The sequence below is a fragment of the Phacochoerus africanus genome, chromosome 14 (assembly GCF_016906955.1).
Source record: "Phacochoerus africanus isolate WHEZ1 chromosome 14, ROS_Pafr_v1, whole genome shotgun sequence".
In the NCBI taxonomy this organism is placed as follows: Eukaryota; Metazoa; Chordata; class Mammalia; order Artiodactyla; family Suidae; genus Phacochoerus; species Phacochoerus africanus.
Window position 1 is genome coordinate 48124887 of NC_062557.1, and position 24313 is coordinate 48149199.

The 24313-nt window shown below is 42.9% G+C and overlaps 1 protein-coding gene across 1 annotated transcript in view; it reads right to left on the bottom strand.

The window, feature by feature from the left end:
• Positions 1–885: 885 nt before the first annotated feature.
• The window catches only part of METTL16 (methyltransferase 16, N6-methyladenosine), a 65687-nt gene continuing 42259 nt past the window's right edge, over positions 886–24313 (bottom strand). Inside the window, exons 7-10 of the mRNA XM_047757983.1 lie at positions 14612–14681; positions 12871–12960; positions 2155–2328; positions 886–2035 (exon numbers count right to left, since the gene is read on the bottom strand). Of these exons, the coding sequence (XP_047613939.1) occupies positions 1412–2035; positions 2155–2328; positions 12871–12960; positions 14612–14681 (958 nt within the window). The 3' untranslated portion in view covers positions 886–1411. The remainder of the gene's footprint in view (positions 2036–2154; positions 2329–12870; positions 12961–14611; positions 14682–24313) is intronic.

A 24313-nucleotide genomic window follows, 5' to 3' on the forward strand; every position in this document is an offset into this window, starting at 1 on the left:
AGCACAGACCTATCACACTCCATTTCTTACTTGTGTCTATCATCAATCACTCACCTATTCAAAGCCAAGAAAACACCTTCTTCCCCCAGCCCCAGGTTTCAAACAGGACTGACAGTTTTCAAACTGGAATGCTCTTACGTTAGTTCCACTTCAAATAATGAAACAAATTAAGAAAAATCACACGCCAGTGAAACTGCCACAAAACAGTACTTTAAACAGGTTGGAGGTAGGGGGTATGGCTTCATTCTGCTGTATCTCAGTCACATCTGGCAGTTCTGCTTACCTAATTATGTTTTCTGAAATAAGCAACAGCAAAAGACAGGAGTCAGGAATGTGCCAACATTTGAGGCACTACCCTGACGGGCCCTTCTTCCTGGCATTACTGAGCTTTCTCTCCCTCACTCTCCTACCACCTACCGTTAGGCCAGTTCCTTTCTCAGGACTGACACAGGGGTCATCAAAGTCTTCTGTCTTGAAGGTGACTTAAGAAGAGGTTGCAGGGCTATTTGCCCAGGACCGTCTCCATCAGGGGATGGCTGAGAAAGCCACCCCTCCTCAAGAAGCAACCATGGTGACAGAGAAGGCGCAATGGTCTATACACTTGACTTGGCTCAGACTGCAGAAATAATCCTGTCGGCCTCAGAAAACCAGTCTAAAGCTAAGGTGATCTGCTTTAGTCAAGTTCATTTATTTTTTTTTTTTCTTGTCTTTTTGCCATTTCTTGGGCTGCTCCCGAGGCACATGGAGGTTCCCAGGCTAGGGGTCTAAGTGGAGCTGTAGCTGCCGGCCTACGCCAGAGCCACAGCAACTTGGGATCGGAGCCACGTCTGCAACCCACACCACAGCTCACGGCAATGCCGGATCCTTAACCCACTAGCAAGGCCAGGGATTGAACCCGCAACCTCATGGTTCCTAGTCGGATTCGTTAACCGCTGCGCCACGACGGGAACTCCTGCTTTAGTCAAGTTTAAATCTCTTATGAGTTTACTGATGGCTTTCTGTTGATGCTGGAAGCCACAATTCTTCCTTAGAACACCCTATTAAAATGCCCTGTAACTTAAAACAAACAAAAAAGCAGGGGATGTTTAAAAATGGATCAATTTGTTTCTTTGTTTTTAATTATTATTATTGGGGGGAGGGCAGTGCCCAAGGCATGTGGAAGTTCCCAGGCCAGGGATCAAACCCACACCACAGAAGTAACTCAAGCTGCTGCAGTGACAACGCCGGATCCTTAACCCACTGCACCACAAGAAAATTCTAATTTGTTCCTGTTTTTAAAGATAATTCCACATAACACTTCCAGTGGGCCAATGGTGGAATTCCTCTTGTCCCCCTCCCCCCCACCCAAGGCCACACTCCAAAGCAAGCAGCTTTTATAGAACTTTCCAAACTGTTCTCAAGAAGTTTAGCGTTAACTAGCAACTAGCCTGAAAATTTGGTTACGTATATAGGTACAAAGCTGGTTCATCAAATCCCTGTTCTGGCCCTCAACCCAATGCATTTCAACTAAGGCATCATCTACCTCTTTCTTAATGTTTATCAAACACTTGAACAGGTAACGTCCAGCCACTCCTTGGAGATGGTTCCCTTTTTCAGACACCGGGTTGCTGAACTGCTCAGAAGCCTCTTGGTCCGGGGCTCCATTGCTGGAGACGTTACAACTCTCCAAAACCTCCACCTCTCCCTTTTCCTCACTCCTTTCGTCCTCCACGGGTTCTGGGTTTTCCTCCTGGGAAAGCAAGTCCTGGTTTGGGCCATGGCCCTCCACAGTGGGAGACTCGCCTTCCTGCAGAGCAGGCTCACACAGGGCACTCTCCTGGGGGCCCTGGACCAAATCTTGGTCACTGCCGGGCTCTTTAGGGGGGGACTTTTTCTCTTCCAAGGCTTGGATGACGTTCTTGGGAGCTCGGGGAACTTCTCTCAACTGTCTTATTCGGTCTCTTTTCTTCCTCCTTAAATGAATCCAGGAGTTTTCTATGGCTGTCAGGAAAAGGCTAACTTCCTCCTTTCCACAGGGAACTCGTTTATGCTGGACCTATTTGAAGGAAAAACAGAATTTTACAGGAAATCACCTTTCTCCACTGAAAACTCCTTTAAGAAAAGAAAAAAAGAGATTATCATAAGCACTCCTTCAGTGTGCTTTTAATCAGGTACCTTCAGATCGGTGAGAATTTTTTCAATCCATGTTGTCACAACTACTATGCCTTCTGTTGTCTCAGAGCCCAGAGATGATGCTTTGAGGGATAATTCTTTCATCACAGACTCTAATACTACAAATGTAATGGGCTTCCTTGGCTTCTCCAATTTTCTGCGTTTACTTGGTGGTGACTGAAAGAAAAAAAAAGGCATGGGAGGAGAGGGGAAGGTTATACAAATAATGAAATCTCATGTATTATAACGAATTCAGCCAGGGAAATTTCCATGACCTCTGCTACCAATCGCAGTGCACTAAAAACACAAAGGACTTTGCACGTTTATTTTTAATACTTAAAAACAACCCTGCAAAATGGGTTTATCATCTCATCTTACAGAAGGGAAAACGAAGATACAGAGAGGCAATTTAGCCAAGGTCACACAGGAGTATGTGCCAAGTTAGGATGTGAATCCAAAACCCAGGTTCCTTCTGCCCCACCAGGCTGCCTGTGTTCTGGATATCAGTACGTAACTTCCCCAGTTACTAAATGTCCTTAATCCCTATTGAGCTCCAAACAGGCCTGTGCAATTATTTCTCTCATGGCAACTCAAGGACCCAAAGGGGACTGTGTTCTTTTCTATAAAGAACTGCATGGCTTAAAATTACCAACTTGTAGCCTGAGTTTATACTTGCCAAGGCTTGAAAGAAAGCAGCCAGTGAGCCATAGCTTGTGAGGTCGCATGCTGGGAATGACCAGAACCATCAGGATCGCACAGAAGGAAGAAGACTGCTAAATCCTAGCCAGCATTAGGGCCAAGCCAGTCTCTAGGCAAGTACTGCCTCTCAGTGGGGAGAGTGGACACCAGTACCAATGAGAACAGTGGATTTAAAGCTGGTTCCGTAACTCAAGATCGTCTTTCAATTTCAAGCTTGGAAGGTAAGTTACACTCTACCCACTAGAGGGACTCAAGTTCCATTTTAAAAACTAAATGACACTCATCTAGAGTTTATTTCTTTAAAGTAAAAACTTGCTAATTTTTTATGACTCTTAGCTAAGACCAAATATACCACAGACACTTTAAGAGACAGACTTGTAGACAAATTTTATCAAAAGTTAAAAAAAAAAAAAATTAAGGTCAGAGTCAAAAATTAAGGTCTAATTCTAAGGTCAGAGTAAAAATGAACAGGATTATAAGGAGAAATGTTCAAAAAGAGAAAACATCCAGTCAGCTTTGATGATCTCTTCCTGAAAAAGACACTTCAGAGATCCCACTCTGGCACAATGGATTGGCAGCATCTCTGGAGTGCTGGGATGCAGGTTCAATCCCCAGCCCAGCACAGTGGGTTAAGGATCCAGTGTTGCCATAGCTACAGGGTAGGCTGTAACTGCAGTTTGGATCTCATCCCCGGCCCAGGAACTTCATATTCCGTGGGGCGGCCAAGAAAGAAAGAAAAAAAAAACACCTCTGAGGAGTTGCCGTCATGGCTCAGCGGTTAACAAACCCAACCAGTATCTATGAGGACTGGGGTTCTATCCCTGGCCTCGCTCAGTGGGTTTAGGATCCGGTGTTGCCGTGAGCTGGGGTGTAGGTTGCTGACGTGGCTCGGATCTGGCGAGGCTGTGGCTGTGGTGTAGGCCAGCAGCTACAGCTCTGATTCGACCTCTAGCCTGGGAGCCTCCATATGCCGCGAGTGTGGCCTTAAAAAAAAAAAAAAAAGACTGGAAAAAAAAAGTTTGATACTTGTGCTGCTGCTAACTCTAATTCTACCTGGAAACAGTGACAGAGAACATGCAGAAAACACACAGAAAGGTCCAATTACTGGGTGAGGCTTTATAGGAACTAACTGGGAACCCCCTACCCCAACACATACATAGCAAAATAGCCAGTTAATTCTATGCTAGAAAACTTTTAGGGAGTTCCCATCATGGCTCAGTGGAAACAAATCTGACTAGTATCCATGAGTATGCAGGTTTGATCCCTGGCCTCGCTCAGTGGGTTAAGGATCTGGCGTTGCCGTGAGCTGTGGTGTAGGTCACAGATGAAGCTCGGATCTGGCATTGCCGTGGTTGTGGTGCAGGCTGGCAGCTACAGCTTAGATTTGACCCTTAGCCTGGGAACTTCCATATGTCGCAGGTGCAGCCCTAAAAAGACAAAAAGAAAAAAAGGGAAACTTTTAGATGGTATTTCTTAGAAACAATTTATATTTTCTCTTTATACCAGATATTAACTAATTAAAAATGGAAATTAAAGAAGAGAAAACAGGAGTTCCCATCATGGTACAGTGGTTAACGAATCCGACTAGGAACCATGAGGTTGTGGGTTCGATCCCTGGCCTTGCTCAGTGGGTTAAGGATCTGGCGTTGCCGTGAGCTTCGGTGTAGGTTGCAGACGCGGCTCGGATCCCTCATTGCAGCGGCTCTGGCGTAGGCCGGTGGCTACAGCTCTGATCAGACCCCTAGCTGGGAATCTCCATATGCCACAGGAGTGGCCCTAGATAAGGCAAAAAGACAAAAAAAAAAAAAAGAATAGAAAACAAGCTTAGAAGAAAAGGACTGAAAACAAAGGGTGTGTATCTGAGTAAGAAACCTACTCCCGAGAAATGGATACTGGACGCTAAGCCTGAGTCTGAAAACCTGTTCAATTAATGTTTCAGACAAGATGAGACAAAATTACATTGACATTAAGACAGCAGTATAGTTATTAATCACCCAGCAGAAGAGACACGATTTCTTCCGTTACTGAGAGCCTAACACTTTGCACTAAGAAGCTTAAGATATGATTATTAAGTTGGGGCCGGGCTGGGGGGAGATGGTGGTGTGTGGGAGCATGGGGGACAAGAATCAGACTCCCCTTTCCACTGCTGACATTCAAGGCTGTTACCATGGAAAGGTCAGCATCACTGGGCCATCCATTCCTGACAGCACCCTAAAAGTCATCTAAAATAAGGCTAAAAGCATAGAGCCTCATCTCTCTTCTGACAGAGGTGGTCATCACTTGTGCTCACAAATTCCAATCAGCAAAGTGAATACATTGCTGTGTTTCTCATTTCTTGCAATATTCTTCTCTATCCCTGAAAAAGCTTAGAACTGGATTTCCCTTGTGGTGCAGCAGGTGAAGGGTCTGGCGTTGTCACTCAGTGTCTCAGGACACTACCATGGTGTGGGTTCATCTCTGGCCCACTTGCCATGGGTGTAGCCAAAAAACAGAACAAAAAAACCACCCAAAAAACCAAAGAAACCATTAAAGAAAGAAAGAAAGAAAGAAAGAAAGAAAGAAAGAAAGAAAGAAAGAAAGAAAGAAAGAAAGAAAGAAGAAAGAAAGAAGAAAGAGTGAGCCTAGAATCAATGACCAACCCAATACTCACATAAATACCTCTAAATACTATTTCCCACTAAAATAAACCAGAGGTCCTTGGAAAAATAGCTGAGAAATACTGAAAGTGTAAACCCTTGAGTTGATAATACTCTAAAAACAAAACTTAAACCACTGTCTTTGGTCACTTGTAGGAGATGCAAGGGAATCACAAAATCATTATTATTTTTTTTTTTTTTTTTAATGGCTGCATCCATGGCATATGGAAGTTCCTGGGCCAGGGACTGAATCTGAGCTGCAGCTGCAACCTACACTGGATCTTTAACCCACTGTGCCAGATGGGGGATCAAATCTGCGCCTCTGCAACAACTGAGCCACTGCAGTCAGGTTGTTAACCCACTGTGCCACAGCGGGAACTCCACTCGTTATTCTTAAAAATGAAAAGTAAAGCAAAATAACCAAGCATCTTTCTACATTTACCCCACGTACTGTACCTCAACATGACCAAATAATTGATAAGGGGTGGTTTCTCTTATAAGTACCTCAGCTATAAATGAAGAAGGAAGAATAGAATTAGAATGTCAATATTCTGCAGCTGGAAATGAATTAATGGATCCAGACAATGCTCATCAGTGACTGCTCACACTGCAAGAGGACAACAGCAAACGTGTGCCTCCTGATGGAAATCCCAAGCGTACCAACACCACCCAGAAAGTAGCCTTGTCCCACCACCCCCAAATCAAGCTGATTACGCTTCTAGCGCTAAGTGCCAGCTTACAAGAAAGACAGGGTCCAAGGAACATGTTAATACCACGGAGATGCACTCAGAAAAATCCAGATGTTAAAAACTCTGTAAGATAAACATCCCAGTTTCTTCAACAAATAAATTGTGAGGGAGGGTGTGAGCGAAGGGGGATAAAGGGGCGGTGGGGCCACCAGAGTAAAAGCAATTTAAAGGACATAACAATCAACCGCACTGCAGAAAACTTAGTAAGAGTCTATTCCGACAAACTTTAAAATATTTGAGACAGTAGGAGAAATTCGGTCAACGACCCAGCCAACATGAAGGAATTATTAATTACTGTGGTCATGTTTTCTTTTTCAAAAAAGAATCCGCACCTCTTACAGATTGATATGAACATGGTTATGGATGAAATAATGCACTGTCTGAGATCTGCTTCAGAATCAGGCAGCGGGAGAGAGAATGTGGAGTAAAGATGAAACAAGAATGGGCACGAGATGTCAACAGCTGGAGTGGGTGACGGATAGGTAAATAGTAGGTATCTTCTTAGCTGTCAATTGACTCAATATTAAAATTATTTAACTTCGAAAGATAAAAACAAACATATACGTTATGGAATAGAACACAAAATTCAAGTGGATTAAAAAAAAAAAAAGAGGAAGATTTCACAGGTACAGGTGCTTCCTGGAAACTTCTTTATTGTCACCTTAATGACCAGGGATTTCTCAGAAAATGTTCCCTGTTTCCACAGCTCGCAGAAGTGGAAAAGTCTGAGAATCACTGTTCCACATTATTTATTCCTTCATTTTTATTTAGTTAATACTTACTATTTGAGTACAGACATTATACTAGGTTGATGCCCAATGAAAGATACAAGAACAGGAGTGAAAACACAGTAACACAGCAGCAGGAGCCTAATATCAACTTAGGAAGAGTGAGGGCAAGTTTCACAGGTGGCAACATCTGGACTGTGCCTGACAGAAGAGGAGTCTGATGGTCAGAGAGGAATCTTCTGGAGAGGTATCAGAGAGCAGTAACTCAACATTACAGGGGCATTAAATACAGGGGTGCGTGAAAAGAAATTTTGGGAAATGATAATATAATAAATAGATTTTACTGAGCACTCACTACACACCAAGCACTATGTTAAGTACACTTAATCCTCAAACCGTATGTGGCAGGTGCTATTCTATTATTACCTCCATTGTTTTTTCTTTTTTTTTTTTCCTCTTTATGGCTACACATGCAGCATATGGAAGTTTCCAGACTAGGGGTCAAATCCGAGCTGCACCTACAGGCCTACACCACAGCCACAGCAACGCAGGATCTGAGCCGTGTCTGGGACCTACATCACGGTTCACGGCAATGCCAGATCCTTTAACCCCTTGAGCGGGGCCAGGGATTGAACCTGCATCCTCATGGATACTAGTCAGGTTCATTACCACTGAGCTACAACGAGAACCCCACCCCCATTTTTAATTTAAAAAATTTTTTGGCCACGCCCACATCTCAAAGTTCCCAGGCCAAGGACTGATTCTGAGCCACAGCAGTGACAATGCTGAACCCCTAACTGCTAGGCCACCAGGGACCTCCTCCCCCAATTTAGACATGAGGAAACTGAAGCTTAGAGAAGTTAAATAACCTGCTCAACATAAAGCTAGACAGGGCCGGTTCACAATAGGTGTATTCTATATATCATCCAACAGTTTTGGTGAGATTCACCATGCTACAGTTAAGCAAAATACCAGTATTAGCTATGTCACAAGGAAGTTCATGCACAATAGCTCCGGTTGGACCCCTAGCCTGGGAACATCCATATGCCGCGGGTGTGGTCCTAAAAAACAAACAAACAAACACTGAGCACCAACTATGAATCAGACGCGGACCATTACTCCTCCGTGAAGGCCTCTCAGACTAATCCATCCTTAATCATTTCCTTTTCTTTCCTTTTTTTTTAACTTTATGGCTGAACCCGCAGCATATGGAAGTTCCTGGGCCAGGGACTGAATCTGAGCCACAGTTGCGACTGCACTGCATCTGCAACAACGCTGGATCCTTAACTCACTGCAATGGGCTGGGGATTGAACCTGAGCCTCCGCAGGAACCCAAGCCTCTGGAGTTAGATTCTTAACCCACTGTGCCAAGGTGGGAACTCCAACTATTTCCTTTTCTGAACTTCCTAACCCCCCACCATCAGGTCCCTTTCAGTACTTACTCATATAAAATTTTGTATTAATACCTCACATGTTTCTCTCTCTTATAAAATTAATCATCATAAATGAAAGAAAATGGTAACTTATTTATTTATTTCTTTTTTGGGTCACACCTATGGCATATAGAAGTTCCCAGGCCAGGGACTGAATCCAAGCTGCAGCTGTGACCTATGACACAGTTGTGGCAATGCTGGAACCTTAACCCATGCACTGCAGTGGGAACTCCCAGTATCTTATTTCTTTGGCATCACTACAATGAACATCACACTTAATAAGAAGAGTAACTATGAGTGAATCGACTGACAAGCAATTAATTTCCAAAATTTATAAATAACTTCTGCAGCTCCATACCGAAAAAACAAAACAACCCCAACAAAAAATGGGCAGAAGATCTAAACAGACAGTTCTCCAAAGAAGACATACAGATGGCCAAAAAACACATGAAAAGATGTTCAACATCACTCATTATTAGAGAAACGCAAATCAAAACCACGATGAGGTACCACCTTACACCAGCCAGAATGGCCATCATCAAAAAGTCTACAAACAATAGGTGCTAGACAGGGTGTGGAGAAAAAGGAACACTAGTACACTGTTGGTGGGATTGTAGATTGGTGCAACCACTGTGGAAAACAGTATGGAGATGCCTCAGAAAACTAAACATAGAACTCCCATTTGATCCAGCAATCCCACTCCTGGGCACCTACCCAGAGAAAACCATGACTCGCAGACACAGGTACTCCAATGTTCACTGCAGCACTCTGTGCAATAGCCAAAACATGGAAACAACCTAAGTGTCCATCGACAGAGGAGTGGATCAAGAAGATGTGGTAATATATACACAATGGAATATTACTCAGGCATTAAAAAGAATGAAATACCAGCATTCTTAGCAACATGGATGGACCTAGAAACTATCATGCTAAGTGAAGTCAGCCATACAATGAGACAACAACATCAAATGCTTTCACTGACATGTGGAATCTGAAAAAAGGACAGACTGAACTTCTTTGCAGAACAGATGCTGACTTATAGACACTGAAAAACTTATGGTCTCTGGAGGAGACAGTTTAGGGGGTGGGGGGGATATGCTTGGGCTGTGGGATGGAAATCCTGTGAAATCAGATTGTTATGATCATTATACAACTGCAGATGTGATAAATTCATTTGAGTAATAATAATAATAATAATAATAATAATAATAATAAAAGAGTTAACTATGAGTAGGGTCCTTCATTAGTTTTGCCCAACAGTTCAGCTTCCTAATCATCACATCTTTTTTGGAGTATAATATATAATCTAGTATGGAATTGGTTTTCTTTCTTTCTTTTTTTTCCCCCGTTTCTTAGGGCCTAACCTGCAGCTTATGGAAGTTCCCAGGCTAGGGGTCGAATCGGATCTACAGCTGCCACAGCCACAGCAACACGGGATCCAAGCCTTGCCTGTGACTCCACCACAGCTCATGGCAATGCCAGATCCCTGACCCACTGAGCAAGGCCAGGGATTGAATCTGCATCCTCATGGATACTAGTCAGATTCGTTTCCACTAAACCACAACCAGAACTCCATTACTGGTTTTCTAACCACATCTTAACAGTAGAATCCTTTCAACAAATAAAACCAATATATAATGTTGATAAAAGTAGATCAGCTCTGGTTAAAATTAGAGCAAGCCCTGAAGTAGCAGCCTGACACTTGCCCCCAACTGTCATCCCCTGCGCACCTACCTGGAACCCCTCTTCCATCTAGAACTAGTTTGAGAACCTGTGGAACAGTAAGTAGCAAACTGTCAGAAGACCCCCTCCCACCTCTGACACTAACAAGGCTACCTTATTAAACTGAACCCTTCCCTCCATCTGTTCTCCAAAACACCATCTGGTTATTAGTTCCTAGACAGGAAAGACCCAGGCTTAAAGGAAATGTCTTAAAACACAGGGGGGTCATTTTTAAAAATCAGAGTTCCTAGGCAATGCTGAGACCAAGAGTGTACAATTTACTAGAGCCACATTATTTTCCCTTTTTCTTTTAACAAGTGTCACACTTCTGAAAAGCGAAGCTAAAATAATGCCTCAAGCAATTAGAGGAGAAGCTGGGACAAAGAGGTATTCTAAGTGGCTTGTTAAAATTCTGTAAAGACCATTCCTTACAACATGCTTCCTTATATTTGTCATCAGTCAGAAATGACGGCACAAAATTCTATCAACACAAGACTCGCCTTTTTATTGTTAAAATAAATCCAGACAAGAGCAATGGGCTTAGTGTGGGTACTTGAATCAGCAGTGAATTAGAATTTTTCAGCCTTCAGCACCAAAAGAAACAAGTCAGTAGGCCTGAGATAAGTGAAAACAGAAGTTGCCATAGTAACATGCACATTTACCCTAAAAAGGTAGGGGTGGGGGTGGGGGGTGGGGTGGGGAAGTAGGTCAATATTTCTGCTTAACTAGCTCTAGTCCTTGGCTTCCTCTCCTCCTCTAAAGTGGCAACCTCCTCCCTCTCCACTGAGGAGGAAAATGAGGTGACCATTTCATAAGGCACGGAGTGGAGAGAGGTCCAGGGAGAGGGAAGGAGAACCAAGAGGACACCCACTGAAAACCTCCCAAGTGCCCTGGGACTACCTACCCTGGGGAAAGCAGTTGCTGATCTAGGGCACCAGTGCTAAGAAACTGTTGCTGGGTTACCACAAATCTGGAACTGCCATTTTCCCTGTGCAGTTTAAGAGCACCTAATGGGACACTTGGGAATGCATTATTAACAGCTCTGGGTTGGGGGCAGTGGTGGGGAAGGATGAGTACTCTGGCGTGGGAGAAACCCGAGGCCCTTAGCAAGAGACATTCTTTGACGGCTGAAACTGTCAACAGGGGGCTCGAGGATGGCCTCAAAGACAGGAAGGGAGGGAGGAAGCCTTAGAAGATCCCTTTCAAAGCAAGCTGATTTTGCCACCACAAAAACATAGTGCTCTTTGACGCTCTGATGCGAAACAGCTACTGATCCAAGAGGGTAAGGGCGACGCCGGTCCCTGACATGGCCTGCAGAGTGCCGGAGCTCCTCATCGGCTCTTCCGCCTGAGGCGCTGACAAGTGGGGGAAGCAGGTTAAAGGGAAAGCACTTGGAAACAGGTGCAGTTCCAACTTCCCGCAGCTGTGCGTCTGCACAGGGAGAAGCGAGGGCATTAGTAGCGATTTTAACCATTTGCTGGGAAAGCCCTGGTATTCTGGAAGATGACAGGATAATCCCTAAGGGAGGTCAAAAAGGCAGAACCATCTTTCCAACCAGTGAATATTTCCAACACTACCCTCTACACATCCTACTGCATGGCACAGAGGGGAGACTAGGCATCCATCAGACAGGCCAAACTTGACTGGGAAACTTTTTCAATCCAGTTGTAGAGGACAAGAACGAAAGGCTCTGTTTCAAATTTGAACTCATGTACTCAGAAACATCTGCAAACCACCACCTTGTTCTTCTCCGCACCTCTTTAGTACTCTGCCCTGCGACCGAAGGGCAAGGGGCTCAGAGACACGGTACCATTTAAGAGAGAGTCTTGAGACCAAGAGTGGCCAAGACCTTGGAAGAGGAGCACCCAGAACAAGCCTATGGCATGGACACAGAATCAGAGATGGCAAGGACCAGTTACTAGGCCTCCGTGAACACAGCGAGCAACATGTGTATAAATGTAAGGTGGACAGCTCCAGGCAACACTAACTCAATCATTCTTCCAAGGGAAATGTGAAAACAGACATGCTATTCTATTACCGCCTCTTAACACAGTCCAGGAAAACTATTCAGTCTAACCAGTTCAGAAACATTTTTCCTTTGAAGCATGGAGGACAAAGATAAATTTATGGAAGAAATCATTTTGTAAACTGTTCTATCACAGAGGAATGTTCAAGCTCGAGCATATGCGAAGTAGACAAAATAGAATAACGAACTATTACCCAACTTCAAAACTGATCAATATTCCAGCACTAATCTTAAAGCCAAGATAGAACCCTTCACTGGAATGATTCCTAAGTTTTACACATCAAAAGCCTGCAACCCCCAATGGCAATTTCTCGATCCACCAGGAACCGCAGGAGACAGCTTCTACTCTAGGAAAACAGCAGTGGTAAAAGAGAATAAACAGACTTCAATTCCTGAGGAATGCCCAACAGAATGATCACATTCAGTGATTCTACAGGTTTATACAGTACCTGAATTTTTAATTCCTAAAAGACACATTTCCAATTCATTTCTGTTTGCTGAGTAAGAATCACTGAGGTGCACAAACCCACAGAGAAAGAAAGCCTCTGTGGTCATCACAGTCCGCCTTCCAGGACTGTGTCTTGTTAATAACCACTTTCCATTCTGACATAAGCATTTGGGGCAAACTTCAGGGAAGCAGAACAGCACAGATTCAGTTCACTTATGACCAACTAAAACCCACCATATGCTCGAATTCAGAGAAGCAGAAGGAAGGTCTCTACTTACTGGTACTGTTACATCATCATAAAAACTCCAAGCCAAAGCCCACCTCATTGTCCGACCTTGACAGAATTCAGTGTAGGTAACTTTAGGAACCTGAAACCAACAAACACAGCATCTCATCATTCTATTAATTCTACTAATACGGTTCTGGCTGCTACCTCACGTTAAATGATATGTTGGTTATTTTCTTTATCAGTTAACAAACACTACCATCCAAAAATAGTTATGCACAGCTGCCTAATCATCAATGAATAAATTACTTCTCAACAAAGTTGTGTTTTTTTTTCCCTTCCAGAAAACAGAATTTATCACTCTGGCTTGAGAATCCAATATATTAAAGACCCAAAACACAACCTTTCAGAGAACCACTGGTAAAATGATTCAAATGCTCTTTTGTTTTCTTTTTTTTAGGAAAGAGAGTCTCCAAAGCCTGACTAGACTCAGCTATGTAGTCTCCCCTCTGCCTACCAGATTTTAGGAAATAGAATTGCTTTGTAGTTGTTACCATTTTTTTTTTGGTTACAACCCTGGCATGTGGAAGTTCCTGGGCCAAGGATGGAACCTATGCCACAGCTGCAGCAACCCTGGATCCTTAACGTGCTGCACCAATGGAAACTTCCTAGAGCTGTTACAATTTTTATTATTATTTTTGTCTTTTGTCCTTTTAGGGCCCTACCCGCACCATACGGAGGTTCCCAAGCTAGGGGTTGAATTGGAGCTGTAGCTGCTGGCCTACACCACAGCCACAGCAACACTGGATCCTTAACCCACTGAGCAAGGCCAGGGATCGAACCCGTGTCCTCATGGATACTAGTCAGGTTCATTAACCACTGAGCCATGACGGGAACTCCTAGCTGTTACAATTAACAAAGAAAAGGTATTGTGAGAAAAACAGGACGAATAGAATGTCAGAGAGAAACCCAAAGGCAGAAACTTAGGTCCACCACTGATCCACCTGACCCCTTTCTCTGAAAAGTCATGCTGTTCCTGCTTACTGGTGCCAAAATACCATGAACTGGGAGGGGTGTCAGGTAAATACGTATTTGCCACCTGCTTTTCAAAACAAAAGCAAGGGGCTGAACTTGCAGGGACTGTACCGTACTGGGAAGCACACTGGACTGAGGGTTATTCTGGTTCCAGCTGTTCTTTGACTATGAGACATGCAACCTGGAACAAGCCCCTAACTCCAGTTTCGGCAGTTATAATGGAATCAGATGTGGAGGCAGGGGTAGGTGGACGCCAGGTTTTATTTCTGGTTTCTCTCTGACATTGTATTCATCCTGTTTTCCCTATCTTTTCTTTCTTTTTTTTTTTCTTGGCTGTGCCTGTGGCATGCAGAAGTCCTCAGGCCAGGGACTGAACCCATGCTACAGCAGTGACAAGGCCAGATCCTTCACGAGGCCACCAGGGAACTCCCACCATCTTCTCTAATTGGTCAAAGAAGGTCTTTTAAAATAATTTATAAAAAGTCTCCCTTTAGTTCTCAAATTACAAAATTTAAAAAATAAACAAGCCAAAATAAAACAAACAGAAATTTAGTGTTTCTAGATATAAAGAAAAAGTCTATACTCCAAGTACTATCGAAAGTGAATACATCGAAGTAGTAACGAAGTAGTAAGAAAAAGTCTATACTCCAAGTACCATCGAAAGTGAATACATCGAAGTAGTAAGAAGTAGTAAGAAAAAGTCTATACTCCAAGTACCATCGAAAGTGAATACATCGAAGTAGTAATGTAGTAATTACCCCTTGTATGCGAAGTTCTTCCTTCAGAGGAGCCAAGCTGCATTTCTTTCCCAGCATACAGCTATACCATCTAGGAGGGAAAAAACAGACAAGTCAAAATGGTTACATTTTAAAACTGAGCATTACTCAAATGAACAAGATGAGCAGAATAGCAAACAAATATTGAGTTAAGTTACAATAACAAGAATTGTACATGATGCATTGAGACAAAGAACAAATCTAGAAAAGGAAAACAAGCCCCAAAGCTAAAACTTAACAAAAAACCACTTGGTCTCTCCAATGATTTTATGACTCTATGTATGTGGAAAGAGAAAGAGAGAGGGGTCTCACTGTGACACTCTTGGACAGAAATTAGTTAAAAAATAACAATAAAAACATGCATGTATTCCCCATACACACCATATAAGAGAAACTGTAAAATCTAGCAGGGACCTCTATTTTGAAGATGCCCTCACCTGCAAAAATTTAAGAATATATACTGCATTAAAGTTTCAACAAAACATGGAGTTCCCGTCGTGGTGCAGTGGTTAACGAATCCGACTAGGAACCATGAGGTTGCGGGTTCGATCCCTGCCCTTGCTCAGTGGGTTAATGATCCGGCGTTGCCGTGAGCTGTGGTGTAGGCTGCAGACGCGGCTCGGATCCCGTGTTGCTGTGGCTCTGGCGTAGGCCAGTGGCTATAGCTCCGATTCAACCCCTAGCCTGGGAACCTCCATATGCCGCGGGAGCGGCCCAAGAAATAGCAACGACAACAACAACAACAACAAAAAAAACCTTTAAAAAAAAAAAAATTTCAACAAAACATGAAGTCAATTTCCTCCAGTGCAAATACAAATCCAGAAGTGGAACTGTGAAGATGGAGTGAAATGGTTAAAAGGTAAAAGGATAGAATTTACTTCTGATTATTCTAAAAAGTTTGTAAAGTATAAACTTCTAATTTGTACAGGACTTCTGCTTCAGCTTATGAAGGATTAAATAGTATGGGAACTGCTCTTCTACCACAAACCACCAGAAAACTGGACAAAATATAAAGAACAATTTTTCAGATACTGGACAGCTGCAATGAAGATCTATGATTTCAGAGAGAAAAACAAGGTGAGCTCTACAACTGCCAGAAGGAAATTTCCAAGCTGCAATCCAGGGAAAGGAACTCAAACAGAGCCCCCAAACCTTGCTGAACAGCTGAGACAGAGACTGGAGTTCAGACAGGCTGAGGCAGTAAGGATTTGAAGGGCAAAATACAAGAGAGGAAGAAGCTGCATAGGGAAAGAATTCTGGGCATCTGTAGAGGAATTCCTTGGAATATATTTCAGACAATGATCTGCATGTGTGGGGTGGAACACTGTGAGGGTAGGGAAAGAACTCTCAGAAAGCAGTAAGCTTAACAATTCCTGGATTCCAGACAGCCGGGGTGAGTTTGTGGCTCTACTAGCGAAAGCAGAAAGCCTTTGTAAATAAAAGGAGCATCCAGTAGAGCCTTGGAAAGACACTGCTTTGTAAATGTGGCTGGAGGCTGTCTTACATTTACCCTAATAAAAGCTTAAAAGACATGAAAGGATCAAACTGATCACAAGTAATTTAAATAAGCATCAAAACAAAGTCCAACACTCTTTAAAGGAATACATTGAAATACAGCACCCACAAACACAAGACATGCAAATGTCCAGCATCCAGTCAAAAATTATTAGACATTAAAAATGACTTACAACTAGGATAAAAATTTAATCATTAGAAATAGACCAAGAGGAGTTCCTGTCGTGGCTCAGTGGTAAAGAATCTGCCTACTATCCATGAGGACACCGGTTCGATCCCTGGCCTTGCTCAGTGGGTTAAGGATCCGGCATTGCAGTGAGCTGTGGGTCACTCTGTAGGTCACAGAAAAGCTCGGATCCCTCATTGCTATTGCTGTGGTGTAGGCCAGTAGCTACAGCTCCGAGGAGATCGTAGCCTGGGAACTTCCACATGCTGTGGGTGTGGCCCTTAAAAAAAAATAAATAAATAAACAAGTTAAAAAAGAAACTGACCAAGAAATGAGAGAGATGATGGAATTAGCAGATGAGGACAATATGCTCCATAAGAAAACATGAACATAATGAGGAGCAAGAGGGAAGACATAAAAACTAACCAAATGGAACTTCTAGACATGAAAATTACAGTATCTAAAGTTAAAAAATTCACTGGATGGGATTAACAGTGATTAGATTCTGCAAAAGAAAAAATGTGTGAACTTGGGAGTTCCCATCATGGCTCAGCAGAAAGGTATCTAATTAGTATCCACGAGGACACAGGTTCGATCCCTGGCCTCACTCAGTGGGTTAAGATCTGGCATTGCCATTGCTGTGGCTATGATGTAGGCTAGCAGCTACAGCTTCAATTCGACCCCTAGCCTGGGAACCTCCATATGCCGCACAAGACAAAAAAAAAAAAAAAAAAAGAAAAAAGAAAAAAATGTGTGAACTTGAAGACACAGCCAAAGAAACTATCTGAAAGACAGCACACAGGGGAAAAGAAAAAGACCAGAAAACAAAACAAAAAACCCACAGCACCGGTGACCCATAGGACAGTATCAAGCAGTGCACACAACTGGAGTTTCAGAAAAGGGGCAAAAGGGGGACAAAAAAAATACTTGGAAAAAGAGGTTAAAAAAAAAAAAAAGTTCGGAGTTCCCGTCGTGGCGCAGTGGTTAACGAATCCGACTAGGAACCATGAGGTTGCGGGTTCGGTCCCTGCCCTTGCTCAGTGGGTTAACGATCCGGCGTTGCCGTGAGCTGTGGTGTAGGTTGCAGATGCGGCTCGGATCCCGAGTTGCTGTGGCTCTGGCGTAGGCTGGTGGCTACAGCTCCGATTCGACCCCTAGCCTGGGAACCTCCATATGCCGCGAGAGCGGCCCAAGAAATAGCAACAACAACAACAAAAAGACAAAAGACAAAAAAAAAAGTTCGAAACTGATAAAAACTATAAACAGGAAGTTCAATGAATTCCACAAAGAAGAAACATAAAGAAAACCATGAAATTCCTGCTGTGGTACAGTGGGTCATGAATCCGATGATGGCAGCAGCTCAGGTCACTGCAGAGGAAGAATGTGATCCCAAGCCCAGTGCGGTGAGTTAAAACTTCTGGAGTTGTTGCACCTGCAGCTGTGGCTTGGGCTCAATCCTTGGCCCAGGAGTTTCCATATGCTGCGGATGCAGCCATTAAAAAAAAAAAGATAAAGTAACTTTCAAATAAATAAAAACTAAAACGTATCAGCACCAGTACTACAAGGAATGCTAAAGAAAGTTCAGGCAGAACTCCAGCCAAAAAACAGCAGAAAAAAAAATTCTCAAAGAGGTCAGAAAAAGATATACATTACCTATGAATAAGAATTACAGAGTTCCCGTCGTGGCACAGTGGTTAACGAATCCGACTAGGAACCATGAGGTTTCGGGTTCGGTCCCTGCCCTTGCTCAGTGGGTTAACAATCCAGCTTTGCTGTTAGCTGTGGTGTAGGTTGCAGACGCGGCTCGGATCCCACGTTGCTGTGGCTCTGGCGTAGGCCGGTGGCTACAGCTCCGATTCGACCCCTAGCCTGGGAACCTCCACATGCCAAGGGAACAGCCCAAGAAATAGCAACAACAACAACAAAAAGAATTACATCCAACTTGTCTTAGGAAACTATGCAAGCAAGAAGAGAGTGGAGTGAAATATTTATTTCAGACGGAGCTGACTTCAGACCAAGGAACGTGATCAGGAGTAAAGAGGGCGTTACACAATGTTTAAAGGGGACAGTCCTCCCAGAATACATACTAATCCTTAATGTGTTTGTACCTAACGTGAGAACATCAAACTACACAAGGCAAAAACTGATAGAGCTTCAAGGAAAAATGAATGGATCCTCTATTAGGGTTGGAAACTTCAACAACTCTCTATTAGAATGGACAGACCCAGCCAGCAGAAAATCAGTAAAGACATAGCTGAATTCATTAACACCATCAATCAACTAGATATAATTGACATCTATAAACTATTCATCAAACAAGAGCAGAATACACATTCCTCTTAAGCTCACAAGGAATATTCATGAAGACAGACCATATTCTGGGCCATAAAACATAGCTTAACAAATTTAAAGAATAAAAATCATATAATATCTGCTCTTGGATGAATTAAACTTAAAATCAGTAACAAAGATTTTTGGAAAATCCTCAAATATTTCGAAATTAAACAATACATTTCTCTTTCTTTCTGTCTGTCTGTCTTTTTTTAGGGCCACACCCACAGCATATGGAAGCCAACCCCAAAGGTAGGATCCATGAAAGAATTGCTAATCTGGACTTCATTAAGCTCTGTGAAAGATATGGTCACAGAATGAAATGATAAATCATAGACTGGGTGAAAATACAGCACATATATCTGACAAAGGATTATTACCTGAAATATTCAAAGAACTCTTATAACTCAACAATATGAAACCAGACAACTTCTTTTTTTTTTGGTCTTTTTGTCTTTTCTAGGGCTGCTCCTGTGGCAAATGGAGTTCCCAGGCTAGGGGTCCAATCAGAGCTGTAGTCACTGGCCTACGCCAGAGCTACAGCAACGAGGGATCCGAGCCGCATCTGTGACCTACACCACCTACACCACAGCTCACAGCAACTCCAGATCATTGACCCACTGAGCAAGGCTAGGGATCGAACCCGCAACCTCATGGTTCCTAGTCGGATTCGTTAACCACTGCACCAAGACAGGAACTCCTGACAACTTCTTGATTTAAAAATGCACCAAAGATCTTTAATAAGATATCCACAAAGAAGACATAAAGATGGCAAACAGGCATGTGAAAAGATGCTCCATATTTTATGTTGTCAAGGAAATGCAAATTAAAATGAGATACCATTACACACTTCTCAGAATAGCAAAGTCCAGAACACTCACAATACCAAATGTTGGTGAGGATGTTGAGTAATAGAAACTTAAAAACAGTCTAGCCGCTTTGAAAGAATCTGGCAGTTTTCCAAACACAACCATCCCATATGATCCAGCAATTGTGCTCCTTAGTATCTACCTAAAGGAGCTGAAAACTTTATGTCACAAAAAAATATTCACTCATGTCTACAGCAGCTTTATTCATAACTGCCAAAACGTGGAACCAACCAAATGACCTTCAGGAGGTGAATGGATAGATACACTGGTACATTCAGACAAGGTAATATTACTCAGCACTAAAAAGAAATGAGCTGTTAGGCCATGAAAAGACATGGAGGAAACTTAAATATATATTACTAAATGAAAGAAGCCAATCCGAAAATGCTACATGGTGTATGTTTCCAACTATATAGCATTCTGGAAAAGACAAAACTATAGAGATGGCAAAAAGACCAGTGATTGGTGGGGAAGGGGTGGACAGGTAGAGCACAGAGGATGTTTAAAGGAATGGAAATATTATAAATGGTATTACAATGGTGGATACATGTAAATATACATGTATCCAAAGTCACAGAAAATACATTAGGATGAATCCCAATGTAGATGATGGACTCTGGGTGATACTGAGATTTTTGTTTGTTTGTGCTTTTAAAATTATTACTATTGAAGTTGATTTACAATGTTCTGTCAATGTACAGCAAATTGACCCAGTTATACTATATACATACACATTCTTTTTCTCACATTATCTTCTATCATGTTCCATCACAAGTGACTAGATATAGTTCCCTGTGCTATACAGCAGAACGATAATGAAGTGCTGATGTAGGCTCATCTTTTTTTTTACTTTTGATGGCCCCACCCATGGCATATGGAAGTTCCCTGGTTAAGGGTCGAATTGGAGCTGTAGCCGTCGGCCTACACCACAGCCGCAGCAATGCCATATCTAAGCTACACCTGCAACCTACACCACAGCTCATGGCAATGCAGTGAGGCACTGAGCAAGGTTAGGGATTAAACCTGAATTCTCATGGATACTAGTCAGCTTCCTTACTGCTGAGCTGCAAAGGGAACTCCTGGGCTCATCGGTTTTAACAAATGTCCCACTAGAGTGAGGAGTAATGATAACAGGGGAGGTTACACTTGTGTATGTGGGAAATCTCTGTAACTCCCCTTCAAATTTTGCTGTGAATCTTAAACTACTCTAAGAAATAAAGTCTATCACGAGAGAGAGAGATACAGAAATGACCAATAAGCATATGCCAAGATGCTCCACATCACTGGTCATCGGGGAAATGTGACTTAAAACCAGAATGAGGGGTTCCCGCAAGGCTCAGTGGTTAAGGATCTAGTGGTGTCTCTGCAAAATTTCGCATGAGATTTATCACTACATAACCATTAGCATTCATGGCATAGAATGGATAATTTTTAAAGGAATGACACTGGCATCAGCTAGAACTCTCACACATTGTGGTAAGAATGCAGCATAGTTCAGCCACTTGAAAACAGCCTGGCAACTTGACTCAGGAATCCTACTCTCAGGTATTTACTCAAGAGAGAGGAAAACCAAGGAGTTCCTGTTGTGGCTCAGTGGAAACAAATCTGACTAGGATCCATGAGGACATGAGTTCAATCCCTGGTCTCGCTCAGTGGGTTAGGGATCTGGTGTTGCCATGAGCTGTGGTATAGGCTATAAATGCGGCTTGGATTTGCCGTTGCTGTGGTGTAGGCCAGTGGCCACAGCTCCGATTTGATCCCTAGCCTGGGAGCCTCCATATGCCACGGGTGCAGCCTTAAAACGACAAAAAAAAAAAAAAAAAAGAGGAAAACTGGAATCCAAACAAATGTATGCGAAGGTTCATAGAGTGCTACCCATGCTAGTCGAAGCCTGGAAATGATCCAGATCTGCATGAATGAGTGAATGGATTAATAAATTGTGCTATATTCACATAATGGCATACTACTTAGTAATAAAAAGGGAGAGACCGCTGATATAATGCATGGATAAACTATATAAAAGAAGCCTGTTCTGAGTGGAAGTCAGGGCCTTTACTGGGGTTTCCTCAGGGCAGGCAAGGCAGGGCTGGGGAGCAGTTTGGGATCTGCTACTGTGTGAATAGCCTCAGTGGGCTATGGGCTGTGGGTTATGGAGTGGTCTCCAGTTGCCTGGCATCCAGCCCTGGGATGCTTGAGGGAGAGGAAGATGGCCTTCTGGGCTGAAAGGGCAAACAGAGGGGGAAGGATTCTGGGCTGGTGAGTCTGCATAGCCAAGGCTGCTCGAGCCGGGTCCTTTGCCATCTGTAAGAATCAGGGAGCCCAGGGAAGGGCAGGCTTCCTCCCAGCCAGAGAGGTTTTCTTAACTGTCAAAACATCATAATATACAGAAAACTAAATATATTTACAATACAAAGAAAAACTACATTCTGTGTGATTCCATTTATTTGAAAATCTAGACAGGCAAAACTATTGCTATGGAAAAAATGAGTGGTCACTAAAGGCTGGGATATGAACAGACTGCAAAGGGCCACTAGGGATCCTTTTACCATGATGAAAATGTTTTAAATCCTGGAGTTCCAGGAGCTCCTGTCATGGAGCAGCGGAAATGAATCCGACTAGGAACCATGAGGTTTCGGGTTCAATCCTTGGCCTTGCTCAGTGGGTTAAGGATCTGGCATAGCCGTGAGCTGTGGTGTAGGTCACAGACGCAGCTTGGATCCTGTGTTGCTGTGGCTGTGGTGTAGGCCGGCGGTGACAGCTCTGATTAGAGCCCTAGCCTGGAAACCTCCATATGCCACAGGTGTGGCCCTAAAAAGACAAAAAGATGAGAAAAAAAAATTCTTGGAGTTCCTACTGTGGCACAGTGGGTTAATAATCTTGCCACAGGGGATTAAGTCACTGCAGAGGTGCAGGTCTGATCTCTGGCCCAGAGCAGAGGGTTACAAAGGATCTGGTGTTGCTGCAACTGTGGCTAAGATCCAATCTGGGAACTTCCATATGCCACGGGTGGGGGCATTAAAAAAATTTCTCTATCTTGATTGTGGTAGTGGTGGTAACGTACATATTTGTCAAAGCACATCACATCGTACACTTAAATTGGAGAATGTACTATATGCAAGTTATACCTCAATAAAACTGATTTAAATATACAAATTTCTAAATACGTTGTATCTCAATCTTCAAATATATATAAAGAATAGTTCACAATAATGTTTTTTGCATATTTCATAGCTTAATTACACTAGCAATACATATTCTGTGTCTTTTTTTAAACCAAGTATCAAAATTACTCATATGTCATTTGAAATTCATGTAACTACACATTATCTTTAAAGAGAATTTTCAGATTAGGGGTATATGCATTCAACATTTGTTTATATGCAAAATATTTACTACGTCTTCTTTTTTTTTTGTCTTTTTTAGGGCCGCAGCCACAGCATATGGAGGGTCCCAGGCTAGGGGTCTAACCGGAGCTAGAGACGCCGGCCTACGCCACAGCCACTGCAACACCAGATCCAAGTCACATCTTCGACCTACACCACAGCTCACGGCAACATCGGATCCTTAACCCACGGAGCAAGGCCAGGGATTGAACCTGCGACTTCATGGCTCCTAGTCGGATTCGCTTCCGTTGCGCCACGAGGGGAACTCCGCAAAATACTTATTATGAAGGTGAATTTTATTTTATTTTTATTTTAAATGATATTTATTTATTTATTTTGGCTACATCCAGGGCATGTGGAAATTCCTGGCCAGGGATTGAGCCCATGCTAGAGCAGCAACCCAAGCCGCTGCATTGACAACACCAGATCCTTGATTCAATGTGCCGTAAAAGAACTCGTGAATGTGAGTTTTATTTTTTATTTTTTGAAAGAGGATAATAGGAGTTCCTGTTGTGGCTCAGCAGTAACGAACAACTAGCGTCCATGAGGAGGTGGGTTCGATCCCTGGCCTTGTTCAGTGGGTTAAGAATCCGTCATTGCTGTGGCTGTCTGTAGTGTAGGCCAGCAGCTGCAGTGCTGGTTTGACTCCTGGCCTGGGAACTTCTATGTGCCTCAGGTGAGGCCCTAAAAAAGACAAAAAAAAAAAAAAAGAAAGAGGATAATAATTTTTTATGGTCTAAGAAGGTAGTTGATGTGATATAGAATGCATTCTTCTTTTTTTTTTCCTTTTTGATTTTTTCATTATTCAAAAAAAGGCTTCATTTAAAAAAATACTTATAGATGAGATAAATTCATTTGAGTAAGAAAAAAATACTTATAAAGTTGTGTTGGAGTTCCCGTCGTGGCGCAGTGGTTAACGAATCCGACTAGGAACCATGAGGTTGCGGGTTCGGTCCCTGCCCTTGCTCAGTGGGTTAACGACCGGCGTTGCCGTGAGCTGTGGTGTAGGTTGCAGACGTGGCTCGGATCCTGCGTTGCTGTGGCTCTGGCATAGGCTGGCGGCCACAGCTCCGATTCGACCCCTAGCCTGGGAACCTCCATATGCTGCGGGATCGGCCCAAGAAATAGCAACAGCAACAACAACAAAAGACAAAAAGACAAAAACAAAACAAAAAAAAAGAAAGCAGTGTATAAATGGAGAAGTCATTAAAAGCCTTTGGTATGTTAGGAAGAAGATGAAGGAAGAAAAGAAATTAAGAGCAATTAGGGCTCACACAGTAACAGCATAAAATAGGTTAATTAACATCTTTCCTTTAAAATTAGCATTCCTGAACAGATTAGATTAGAGTCACCAGAAGCCAAGAAAAGATCCAGAACAGAGACAAAAGAATGATGCTATAAATTTCCTCAGGAGATGAAG